This window comes from Cherax quadricarinatus, chromosome 53 (assembly GCF_038502225.1).
Source record: "Cherax quadricarinatus isolate ZL_2023a chromosome 53, ASM3850222v1, whole genome shotgun sequence".
Lineage (NCBI taxonomy): Eukaryota > Metazoa > Arthropoda > Malacostraca > Decapoda > Parastacidae > Cherax > Cherax quadricarinatus.
In genome coordinates, this window is record NC_091344.1 from 25014085 (window position 1) to 25027204 (window position 13120).

The following is a 13120-nucleotide window of genomic DNA, read 5'->3' on the forward strand; positions in this document are numbered from 1 at the left end:
TACCTAAAACCTATTTTTCATGTCCTTATATAAATTCTACCCAGAGAGATTCTATGTCTGTTCTTATCCACTAATTTAAGCTTCCCCTAACCCTTTGACTGTCGCAAGCCCCTTTCTGAAACTGTCATTCTATGTCTCAAAATTTTTGGGAAAAAAAAAATTATTTTTTCTTATGAACTGATAGAGAATCTTTTCCCAATGGTAATGACACCAAAAGTATGAAATTTGGTTGAAAACTCAGAGAATTACGCTCCCGCGAAATTAGCGGTCTCGGTGACATATGCGCATCAGCGATTTCGCCGACTTTGAGCCCTGTTTTTGGCTAATTTCGTTGTTCCAGTTGACCAAACTCATAGCTATTTCTTTAGAACTCCATTTTTTCTATCAATTGAGTTCAAGAAACTGCCCATTTACAGATTTGAACTACCCAATAAAGTGGTCAGAAATTGGCAATTTGGCCAATTTCACGCAAATTAAAAAAGATGCCAATTTCAAAATAGGGTCCAGAATAAACAATGTAGACATTCTTGGCACTAAAATAACATATCTTCTGTTCATTAGTCACGTCTCTAGGCCCCTCTTATATTACTATTGCTTTCTATTTTGATTTTTTATTCATACAAAAAAATAAAAAATTTACTGTTATGCAGACTACTGCATTATTGTAAAAATGGTGTAAATAATATCAGTGCACTAGTGAAAGAATATTAGACTCCCCAGTTGATGTGTATTGGACGTGTGGTGTGATTTGCTTACTCTGGAACATTGGTAAAAATTGAATTGTAAAAATCGAACATTTCCGCTACTTTGAGCTCAATTTCAAGGTCGTTTTCATTGTGAAACTAATCAAAATCACCTCTATTTCTGTAATATGTTTTCCATTTTATCAAGCGAGACTATGAAAACGAGAATGCAACAATAAACACTATACAAAAATACACCTCAAAGTCGACGTTTTAATCCAAAAAAATGGTCAGAGTTTTTTTTTTTCTCATTACACACTGCGTGTTGCAGGATTTTTTTTATGTGGTGCACACTGACCACACAGACCCATTCTCTCACATGTGGGCCTTCCAGCTTTCTCCTGCTTGATTTGAAGCCGCTAGAATTTGTGTGTATTAATATGTCCGAAACACTGGCTCGTAAGACGTATATACGACCAAAACAGTCAAAGGGTTAACATATAGCACCCCCCTCTCACCCTTTCCATCTATCAGGGTGGAACAACTCAAAACAATGAATATGGCACTTGGCAGGCATATTCTGACTCTTCAAATTAAACCATGTCTCATTTATTACAACACTGATATTTCCAGCACATGAAACCAATCTCAACTTGTTTATTCTGTACCTAGTACTACAATTATTTTCATAATGAATGCTTAGGAAGTTTTTCATCAGTATCTTTTCTCTGTTCATCTTTGCCTTTTTTTTTTTTTTTTTTTTTTTTTATCATCATTACCCAGTGCTTTTGAATAGTTTTTATTGCCTAAAACTGTAGCACTATATCACTGCACTGGCTAATGTTTCTATCCCTTCTTTTGATAAATATATCCTTCCATGGCAGACACATTTCTGCTGTAGAGGTTGTCCCAGTTAGGAATAGCGTACATAGTATTGCAGTACCCTTACTGTGCGTATCAATCAAGTAATTAACACCAGTTTTTGTGGACAACCATTCATTGCCAAGCCTTCCTTCCCTCCCATAAGAAAAGAGCACTGCAGCAGGCCTTCTGGCCCAAGCTCCCATGGTAAGATATCACGTGTAACAGGGATCTCTTCATTCATCCCAATTATATGTATTGCTGAACTATACTCAGTAAGCAGGTCCTCTCCTACATTTCCTAGCATAATTTCTCGAGCACTGAGGTAGATAATAGGATTTCTTACATTAACAGCCATAAAGTTTCCTAATCTGCTAACTTTAGGGTGAATCCCAGTCCCAGGAAAATACACCCTCTGACTCGTTTTCCTGTTACAAAAAGCCATTTCTATTAATCTAATGTGAGTATCACTTGCTACAAAATTATTTTTACCTACACTAATGGCTTTTATTGTGTTCTCAGTGGTCAAACCACATTCATCCATCAATACAGCAAAGGCATTGGTAGTCTCAATTGCATTTTCTTTAGCCTTCTCCATCTTTGGCTTATATTATTTCTCGCAGACCATTTCCATTCGTTGAGGCTGGTATCACTGGTATCCTCTTCCTTGTTTAAGGGATAAATCATCATCGTTATCTCTAAAATGCTATATCTCCTTCCTAGCTTCTCCAACTCTGCATTCACCTGATGGTACAGCTCCTCAGAACCTGGCGAAGACATCCTGAACACTTCAGTAGGATCAGCACAGAGAATCTATAAAGCATGTCCTCACTAGACACAGGCCAATTCATTATGTCTCTTAAATCTGTGGATTGGTTGTAATTATATTCTTTCATTATTTAAATTGTTTGAGAATTAAGGATAAAAGTGCTTATGTGGGTAACAATATTTTGCAGAACCTCAGGATATATCTGTATTAACTGGCACCGGAGAAGTAGCCTCCCCTCATCCAGAGCTTCTCTCTTGCACTGACACCGACGACTTCTCATCCTGTGTATGCCCTGTAAGTTGGGAGAATACTTTACTTTCCATTGTTGTGTAACTTTGTACATGTGTGCATTTTAAACTTTTTTGAAGAGTAATGCTGAAGGGCAAAACAGACCATGCCTGCCTTTTTACTGCAGCCGCCAATCCAAGTGAGAGAAGGAAACCAGTGGCATTTTCTTTAATACCCAACTGGCTGCTGACACACAAGGAGTGCTGATCACATCTCCAAGGCAGATCCTTAACCCAGTAAGTACTTTAGCTAGATGAAGGGATTGCTAAGCAAAGATAATCTAACTAAATACATTATGGTGTATACAATGTTAACTAAACTATAATAATGTAACAAGTGTCTGTGGAAGCCTCTTCACTTATTATTACAACTAACTGCCAGTGTTCAACATGGTCCCTCTTCAGTTTAGAATATTATGGAGTGAATACTGTTCATATATCCACTGAAGGTGGGCTCAGAAGGCTATCAATCCATAACAAAAAGCCTTAACAATAATTTTTGCAGAAGTACCAAGGATGTAAGACAGTTTGCTTGGCAGAAAACTATATAAACCAATGAGAAATATCATGCACATGTAAATATAAAAGTATAGTGGCTAGGAGGCCTGGATAGCTTCCAGTTGATATAAAACAAGTCATTGACTATATCCAAAGGTTTCTTTAGCAGTACTGTACAGTACAGTGGTCCCTCGCTTTTCGTAGTTCTCGGCAATCGTAAATTTCGCCAATCATAGGGGTATTTTCGTATAAACATGGACTCGCTTTTCATAGGTTGACTCGCGAATAGTAGTTCGTCCGGGACGCGTATGCACGGTGTGAGCCGGGGCGGCCTCCCTACCCAGCCAGTCTGGCATTGTTTATCAGTGAGTGAAGGTCCCCTCAAGTGCTCCTACGAAATATTTCATAATATTCCACTCATTTTAGTGCTTGCAAGTATTAAATAAGCTGCCATGGCTCCAAAGAAAGCTCCTAGTGCCAAGCCTGTGGTAAAGGTGAGAAATATGTACAGTGACAAAGTCTTGGGCCATTTTAGGGAAGTGTTAAAGAGACGCCAGAAACAGAGCTCTCTCCACAGTTACTTTGCGAGACAGGACTAGAGTGACTCAAGGTGGTCCTAGTGGCATTAAGAAACAGAGAAGAGAAGCAACCCCAGAGAAACAATTGGTACCTGAAGTGTTGCTGGAAGGGGATTCCCCTTCCAAACTGTAAACAATCCAATCTTTCTCCTATACACTAAGAAGAATCTCCAATAAAGGTAAGTGTTACACTGTTAATGTTTCATTCATCATTTCCCATTGTATTGTTTATGTACTACATGTATATTTCATGTAAAAAAAATTTTTGTTTTAATACTTCTGGGTGTCAGGAACGGATTAATTGTATTTACATTATTTCGTATGGGGAAAATTGATTCGCAAATCGTAAATTTCGTTTATAGTAATGGCTCCAGGAACGGATTAATTACGAAAAACGAGGGACCACTGTATTTCCAATCCAAACTTTTTACTTAGTGCTCTCTTACTGAGTAACATTCCTTAAATACTTCTAACATAGAATATATTTTTTCCAAACTTCTGATGCATTTTAAGCTTGAGAGGTTTTACAGAAATTAAAATTTGCAGAGTGCATCTTGCTTGAATAATAAAGGACTTTGGTTCTTACTTCTTTGGCAATATGCAATGTTGTATTTTTCATTTGGGAACAAGAAAGACATCAGTGATCTGAAAATTTACTATAAGTCTGTCTCATGCATTCTTCCATCACTGTGTAAAATTTGAAAAGCTTGTATATATACAAATCGGTTTTGTTATTTACTTTATTTTTCTTCAGCTTTATGATGCAGTGACTGAAGATCTGGCAAAGATGAGACGAGCAAAAGCTGCTGCAGCAAGGAGGGAGTGTCGTCGCCGGCAGTTTGAAGCAATGACTGAAGAGGAAAGGAAAGTGAAACATAGAGAAGAAGCTATAGCACAAAAAAAATATCGCCAACGTAAGCTAGAAAGTATGACCGAGGAGCAGCGGCGTGCATATCGTTCTGCAATAGCTGAAACCCAGCGGATGCGACGTCATCTTCGTATGGAGAACATGACTGAAGAAGAACTGAAGGCACATCGTGCATCAGCAGCTGCAGCTCAGAGACAAAAACGCCAGCTGCAAAGACAACAAATGACTGAAGAAGAATTACAAATGCATCGATCAATTGAAGCTGCTTTACGACGCTCTAGGCGGCAGGCAGGTACAAAACGAGAATTAGGTACACATCGCAAAGCAGCAGCTATAGCAAGAAGAGAAATCCAGCAGTGCCATATAGAAGAAGGGATAGACGATGAACAAATTGAGCAGTATGTAATAGCAGAAACTGCAGTACGTCAAGAATTGCGTGAGTTTCGAAGGGAATCCAGCAAGGATGAGCAGCAGCCTGCTGTCATAGAAGGAGAGACTTCACCTGAAGATTTAATGGTGCAGCTGTTGATGGTGAGAAAAATAATAATTTTTTTTTTTTTTTTTTAAATCGGTAAATTTTGTCTTATCTATATCCTACTTAAATATTTAACCATAAAGCAGTGTTTCTCAGGCCAAATATCCAGATATCATAATTTCCTTATTTTCCACAATTATATCCATCATACATGGCTTCTCGTTCTGCAATTCCTGAACCCTACCAAATATTTACTCACACTGTTTAAAACTTATCTTTTAGCTTTACTAAATATCTAATTACACTACTGTACATTTGAAACTTGCCAGTAATAATTTTTTCCACATTCTCTACATATAAATGGTTCATCAGTATTCCAATGTTTTTCCTTAAACATGTCCTGTGTGAATATAAACACATATGCAGTATAATGTGATCCTTTATTGACAACGTTTCACCCACACAGTGGGCTTTTTCAAGTCACACACAGATCTACCTGGGGTGGAAGGTACGGGAGTATTTATAGTCATGTTCAGAATGTTGAGGTCAGGTGGAGAATGCTGCATCTGATGATCTACCGGGTGGAGTTATAGAGTCTTGGGTAGCTTGGCAGGGGTATTGGACAAGTTGTGAGTAGACCTTCTGCAGTGTTCTATGTTCTTAAGTGGGATAGCGATGAAGAAGTTTCTTGGCGAGTGGTTCAGCTATGTTATAGAAGCCGTTGTTCTGGTTGAAATTGTTGGTTATAGAGATAAGCGATGATTCCAGGATTCTTCGGTATTGAGTGTTGTCTTCTGTGGCGATAAGTCTTGAGTTTCTGTAGTTAATTAAATGGTTGTGTGAATTGCGATCTCATACACAGGCATTCCTTGTATCGTCAGTCCTGCTTGCATATTGGTGTTCTGAAATACGTGTTTGGAGGTCTCTTGATGTTTCGCCCACATATAATTTGTTGCAGTCATTACAAGGGATTATGTATACCCCTGAAGAGGATGGAGGCTTGTCCTGTCTACTACTGGTGATGTCCTTGATGGTCGTGGTTGTGGAGGTAGATACTTGGAATGATGTATTGGAAAAGATGTTGGAAACATGTTTGGCAATGGAGTTGGTGGGGAGGACTATGTATCTCTTCTCGGCAGTGTCTTCTCTGGGTGTGTTGAAGATGTTTAATGCCCGCTGTCTGCAGTCTCTGATGAAGTGACGAGGATAGTGGAGTTTAGAAAATACTTGTTCAATTATAGTGCATTCTTCCTCAAGGAACTCATTGCTGCAGATTCTGAGTGCACGCAGGAAGAAGCCTATAATTACACCACGTTTGGTTTTGGTGTCGTGGTGAGAGTAGAAGTGGAGAAGATCGTTTTGGTTGGTGGGTTTTCGATAGACTTTAAAATGAAGTTCGTGGTCAGCTTTGCAGAGCAGAACATCAAGGAAAGGAAGAGTGTTGTCGACTTCTTCTTCAAGTGTGAACTGGATTGAAGGCTTGACCTGGTTGAGCTTGTCTTGGAGAGCTTGAACGTTGAAGCTTTTAGGAGTTATGAGGAGAATGTCGTCAACATAACGGAGCCAGGTGACAGACGAAGGAATAATGGAGAAACGTTCGGCTTCTAGATGTTCCATGTATAGGTTCGCCAGGACCGCACTGAGTGGCGAACCCATGGGTAGTCCAAAAGTCTGCTGAAAGAGGTGATTTTCGAAAGAGAAACACGTAAAGCCAACACATAGTTCAACAAGGTCGATGAAATCGCTGGCTGGAATGGGAAGATCAAGTGAATCGTCAATTTTCCTGCGCAAGAGATCGATGGCTTGTGTAGTAGGTACTTTGGTGAATAGGGAAGTCACGTCAAGGCTGGAAAGTTTCTTGTTCCTGATGTTGATGTTGCGAATGCGATTGAGAAGATCACCCGAGTGTTTGAGATGTGCTGGACTGATAGTGCCCAAGAGTTTAGAGAGGTGTTTTGCGAGAATTCCTGAGAGCTGGTGGGGAGCACTGCCTATTCCCGAGGATATGGGCCTCAGTGGGATACCAGGCTTGTGAGTTTTTGGCAGGCCGTACATTCTGGCAGGTCTGGGGTTGCTTGGGATGGTGTGCAGAAGTTTCTTCCCTTGTTCTGAGCCCCTCAGAATGCGGCGAGTCCTTTGAAGAAAAGTTTTAGTAAGGTTGTCCACTTGGTTAGTTGTGAGAGGTTTGTAGGTATCTGGGTCATTAAGTAGATTGAGCATTTTGTTCCTGTAATCGTCAGTGTTCATGTTAACAACACCACCTCCTTTATCAGCGGTGGTGACCCTGATGGTCGTGTCTTCTGCTAAACCTTTGAGTGCATTGATGTAACGTCGAGGTATGACTGGGGAGCTGCGTGTTGAGATGGCTGCTGAGATGATGCCTTGAAGATAGCCTTTTTGGAAGTCGGAGTCATTGTGTCTGTAGTTTTTGGCGATGAAATTGAGGTCGTGTTTTGGTTTTGTAACTCCTGTTGCGAATTTGAGGCCTAAGCTGAGGGCTTCAGTTTCTGTGGTTGACAATGGACGAGATGAAAGATTTTGAATAATTTCAGGTCTTCCTAAACTTTTCTAATTACTATTATCGCAGAGTGTTTGTAGTTTCCTAGTAAGTCTGATCTTCTGTTGAACATTCGCTGTGGCAAATCTGCTGCGAATGATTTCGGCGGTGCGTCTGTTCATGTTGCCCCAGAGTGTTGTGCCTAGTGTTCTGGCTTGGAGAAAAGCTTCCTTTGTAGCATTGTTTAAGTCATCTGCACACTCTTCAAGGTAGGTCCGAGCTGTAGCGGAGAAAGGTGGTTTGATGTTGGCAGTTTGAGGAGGAGTAAATCTTGGTAAGACCATTTCTTGGATGCAATCACGAAGAAAATTGTGTCTGTTGCGAAGTGAGTAAGCTTTTAGAAGAAGGTCCAGGTCAATCTACTTAATGACCCAGATACCTACAAACCTCTCACAACTAACCAAGTGGACAACCTTACTAAAACTTTTCTTCAAAGGATTCGCCGCATTCTGAGGGGCTCAGAACAAGGGAAGAAACTTCTGCACACCATCCCAAGCAACCCCAGACCTGCCAGAATGTACGGCCTGCCAAAAACTCACAAGCCTGGTATCCCACTGAGGCCCATATCCTCGGGAATAGGCAGTGCTCCCCACCAGCTCTCAGGAATTCTCGCAAAACACCTCTCTAAACTCTTGGGCACTATCAGTCCAGCACATCTCAAACACTCGGGTGATCTTCTCAATCGCATTCGCAACATCAACATCAGGAACAAGAAACTTTCCAGCCTTGACGTGACTTCCCTATTCACCAAAGTACCTACTACACAAGCCATCGATCTCTTGCGCAGGAAAATTGACGATTCACTTGATCTTCCCATTCCAGCCAGCGATTTCATCGACCTTGTTGAACTATGTGTTGGCTTTACGTGTTTCTCTTTCGAAAATCACCTCTTTCAGCAGACTTTTGGACTACCCATGGGTTCGCCACTCAGTGCGGTCCTGACGAACCTATACATGGAACATCTAGAAGCCGAACGTTTCTCCACCATTATTCCTTCGTCTGTCACCTGGCTCCGTTATGTTGACGACATTCTCCTCATAACTCCTAAACGCTTCAACGTTCAAGCTCTCCAAGACAAGCTCAACCAGGTCGAGCCTTCAATCCAGTTCACACTTTAAGAAGAAGTCGACAACACTCTTCCTTTCCTTGATGTTCTGCTCTGCAAAGCTGACCATGAACTTCGTTTTAAAGTCTATCGAAAACCCACCAACCAAAACGATCTTCTCCACTTCTACTCTCACCACGACACCAAAACCAAACGTGGTGTAATTATAGGCTGCTTCCTGCGTGCACTCAGAATCTGCAGCAATGAGTTCCTTGAGGAAGAATGCACTATAATTGAACAAGTATTTTCTAAACTCCACTATCCTCGTCACTTCATCAGAGACTGCAGACGGCGGGCATTAAACATCTTCAACACACTCAGAGAAGACACTGCCGAGAAGAGATACATAGTCCTCCCCACCAACTCCATTGCCAAACATGTTTCCAACATCTTTTCCAATACATCATTCCAAGTATCTACCTCCACAACCACGACCATCAAGGACATCACCAGTAGTAGACAGGACAAGCCTCCATCCTCTGCAGGGGTATACATAATCCCTTGTAATGACTGCAACAAATTATATGTGGGCGAAACATCAAGAGACCTCCAAACACGTATCTCAGAACACCAATATGCAAGCAGGACTGACGATACAAGGAATGCCTGTGTACAACATCGCAATTCACACAACCATTTAATTAACTACAGAAACTCAAGACTTATCGCCACAGAAGACAACACTCAATACCGAAGAATCCTGGAATCATCGCTTATCTCTATAACCAACAATTTCAACCAGAACAACGGCTTCTATAACATAGCTGAACCACTCGCCAAGAAACTTCTTCATCGCTATCCCACATAAGAACATAGAACACTGCAGAAGGTCTACTCACAACTTGTTCAATACCCCTGCCAAGCTACCCAAGACTTTATAACTCCACCCGGTAGGTCATCAGATGCAGCATTCTCCACCTGACCTCAACATTCTGAACATGACTATAAATACTCCCGTACCTTCCACCCCAGGTAGATCTGTGTGTGACTTGAAAAAGCCCACTGTGTGGGTGAAACGTTGTCAATAAAGGATCACATTATACTGCATATGTGTTTATAGTTCCACTGTGTCGGTATTTGATACCATTTATTTCCACATTTCCTGTGTTTTGACATAGCATCACAGCTTCTTTTCTACTTGCCACTTCACTCACCACTGTCCTCACTTTCCACCAATGATCTTCACAGTATCTCTATAACCTCCTTCTATTAGTGATATCCATAAATTCCTTCTACTGTTGATATCCATAGGATCATGTCAGCTCCAGAAGCCTGTCCCCAACAAATTATAGGATTGCACTGCACATTATGACTAATAAATGCAATACTGCACAGTGGCAAGACTATGAAGAATTACAGTAAAACCCCATGGTTCACATTGTAGCATCACCATTACTTTATTGAGAGTCTTGATTTAACCCTTTGACTGTCGCAAGCCCCTTTCTGAAAATATCATTCTATTTCGCAAAATTTTTTGGGGAAAAAAAAAAATTTTTTTTCTTATGAAATGATAGAGAATCTTTTCATGATGGTAATTACACCAAAATTATGAAATTTGATTGAAAGCTCATGGAATTATGCTCCCGCGAAGTTAGTGGTCTCGGCAACATATACGCATCGGCGATTTCACCAACTTTGAGCCCTGTTTTTGGCCAATTCTGTTGTTCCAGTTGACCAAACTCATAGCTATCTCTTTAGAACTCCATTTTTTCTATCAGTTGAGTACAAGAAACTGCCCATTTACCGATTTGAACTACCCAATAAAGTGGTCAGAAATTGGCAATTTGGCCAATTTCACGCAAATTAAAAAAGATGCCAATTTTAAAAGAGGGACCAGAATAAACAATGTAGACATTCTTGGTACTAAAATAACATATCCTCTGTTCATTAGTCACGTCTCTAGGCCCCTCTTGTATTACTATTGCTTTCTATTTTGATTTTTTATTCATACAAAAAATACAAAATTTACTGTTATGCAGACTACTGCATTATTGTAAAAATGGTATAAATAATATCAGTGCACTAGTGAAAGAATATTAGACTCCCCAGTTGACGTGTATTGGACGTTTGGTGTGATTTTCTTACTCCTGAACATTGGTAAAAATCGAACATTTCCGCTGCTTTGAGTTCAATTTCAAGGTCCTTTTCATCGTGAAACTAATCAAAATTATCTCTATTTCTGTAATATATTTTCCATTTTATCACGTGAGACCATGAAAACTAGGATACAGCGATAAATACTATACGAAAATACACCTTAAAGTCGGCGTTTTAATCCAAAAACACGGTCAGTTTTTTTTTCTCATTATGCACTGCGTGCTGCAGGATTTTTTTTGTGATGCACACTGACCACACAGACCCATTCTCTCACATGTGGGCCTACCAGCTTTCTCCTGCTTGATTTGAAGCCGCTAGAATTTACACGTATAAATACGTCCGAAACAGTGGCGCGTAAGACATATATATACGACCAAAACAGTCAAAGGGTTAAAGCAGAATACAGTGGACCCCCGGTTAACGATATTTTTTCACTCCAGAAGTATGTTCAGGTGCCAATACTGACCGAATTTGTTCCCATAAGGAATATTGTGAAGTAGATTAGTCCATTTCAGACCCCCAAACATACACGTACAAATGCACTTACATAAATACACTTACATAATTGGTCGCATTCGGAGGTGATCGTTATGCGGGGGTCCACTGTACCAATGTTGATGGAGTGGTGTACATTAACTAACTCAGAGGTTTTTTTAAAGAAGAAATGCCGGTTAAAATTGGAGCTAGGTGCCAGTTTCTCAAAGGTGATTTTTATATCGGGTCTGCCCAAGAATATTGTGGCTTTACAAGGATCCTGTTGTTTCAGGTGCCAGTTATAAATGAGTTTACTATAGTTTACAGCTCACCTTGCCCTTCATGCACATATACACACATGCACACAAAAACAATTATTCACTTACCCATGTTCAAATTCATATGAAAAATTGCAAAGATTTCTATGTATATTATCCACTTAAGAAATATATTAGATATTACTATGTATAACTTTGCATTATTTTTGTCAACTTTTATAACTGTTAGTCAGATTAATTAATTATTTACAGTATAATTTAGATGAAAGTATTGTAGCTTCTGATGAAATGTCTAGAGATACCAGTCTAGTAGTACTCAAACTACTAGCTTACTTCATTAGAACTTTTTCTAAACTCGTTGAGATCAAAGGAGATTCCCCTAAGGGATGTGGAAATTAACAGTAATTCCATAGAAACAATAGTAGGCACATCCTGTCACAGCTTCATAACCAGTTAAGGAAACTTAGTACAATCAGAGCAATGAGGGTACAGTTTAGCTAAAGAGCAAATAGAGATTGGTTAAATAAATAAAATTTGAATAGAACTGCTGGAAGGGATTAAATAAAAAATTACGGAATAAAGGGTATTAATAAATGTAAATGAATAAAATGGTGCTCCAAGAGTAAAATTATTGTTATGCAACTAGGTACCTTGAGTGCTGCATGTTGCAGGAGCAAGTGATGAGTGGGGGGCTTAACTTGTATGCAAGATGAAATATTAATCACAAATTTTTGTAGCATATATTGGTATAGAATTGTGGATTGGACATTATTAACTATCCAAATCATGAGACAAGCTACTGGAATATTATATCACTCCAGGAACAACGGACTAAGTAGAAAATTGATGAAATTGAAACCACGAGGGTGAGCAGCCACACGAGGGAAGGCGCGCCCATAACAGGAGGACCAAACCATGGACTTCCTACAGCTTTATTTTCCCATCACTAAACCTTTTGATTACTGCAGATGAGTAATTTTTCCTTTATTATTATGGCCATAAAAAATAATGAGTAGAATATTATTCTGAAGTAAGTAATAAATTTGACCTGAGTTACATGACATATGCTCCCCTGAGCATGTGGGTACAGTGTATTCATCACTTGGATATATGTACAGTGAGAGCTCCATATTCTTCATGGGGATTATGCTTCAGTAGATCCCACCAGTGTGAAAGGGACCCTGAAAGTTCTCTTAAAACATCCGAAGCCAGGATATTCTTTAACTCGACTAATGGCTGTCAAATAATGTTACTATGAGAATAATATGTTTAATAGTGATGCAGGGGTGATAATTATAAGGATAAAGGTGATGCAGAGGTGACTGTTGAGAGCGAAGATGATTCAGGAGTAAAAGTGAAGTTTGAAGTATGATTCCTCAGGAGGATCATCTGGATCTAAGTCAGTGGTGACTGCATATGTGGTATTGTGGTGGTGGCTACTATTGTTGCTTTGGCAATTATTGTGGTAGTGGCTACAGTTGCTGTGGTGATTGCGATGACTGCACTGGTTGTTGTGATGTTTGTGTTGGCAGTTGCAGTTGTTGCTGTGGTTGTAGCTACAGTTAATCCTGTGGTGGCGTCAGAAGAGCT

At 39.8% G+C, this 13120-nt stretch overlaps 1 protein-coding gene across 1 annotated transcript in view; it reads left to right on the forward strand.

The window, feature by feature from the left end:
- Positions 1 to 13120, forward strand: part of LOC128692196 (uncharacterized) — a 31150-nt gene that overhangs the window by 11841 nt on the left and 6189 nt on the right. The window contains exons 3-4 of the mRNA XM_053781269.2: positions 2501 to 2607; positions 4431 to 5075. Of these exons, the coding sequence (XP_053637244.2) occupies positions 2501 to 2607; positions 4431 to 5075 (752 nt within the window). The remainder of the gene's footprint in view (positions 1 to 2500; positions 2608 to 4430; positions 5076 to 13120) is intronic.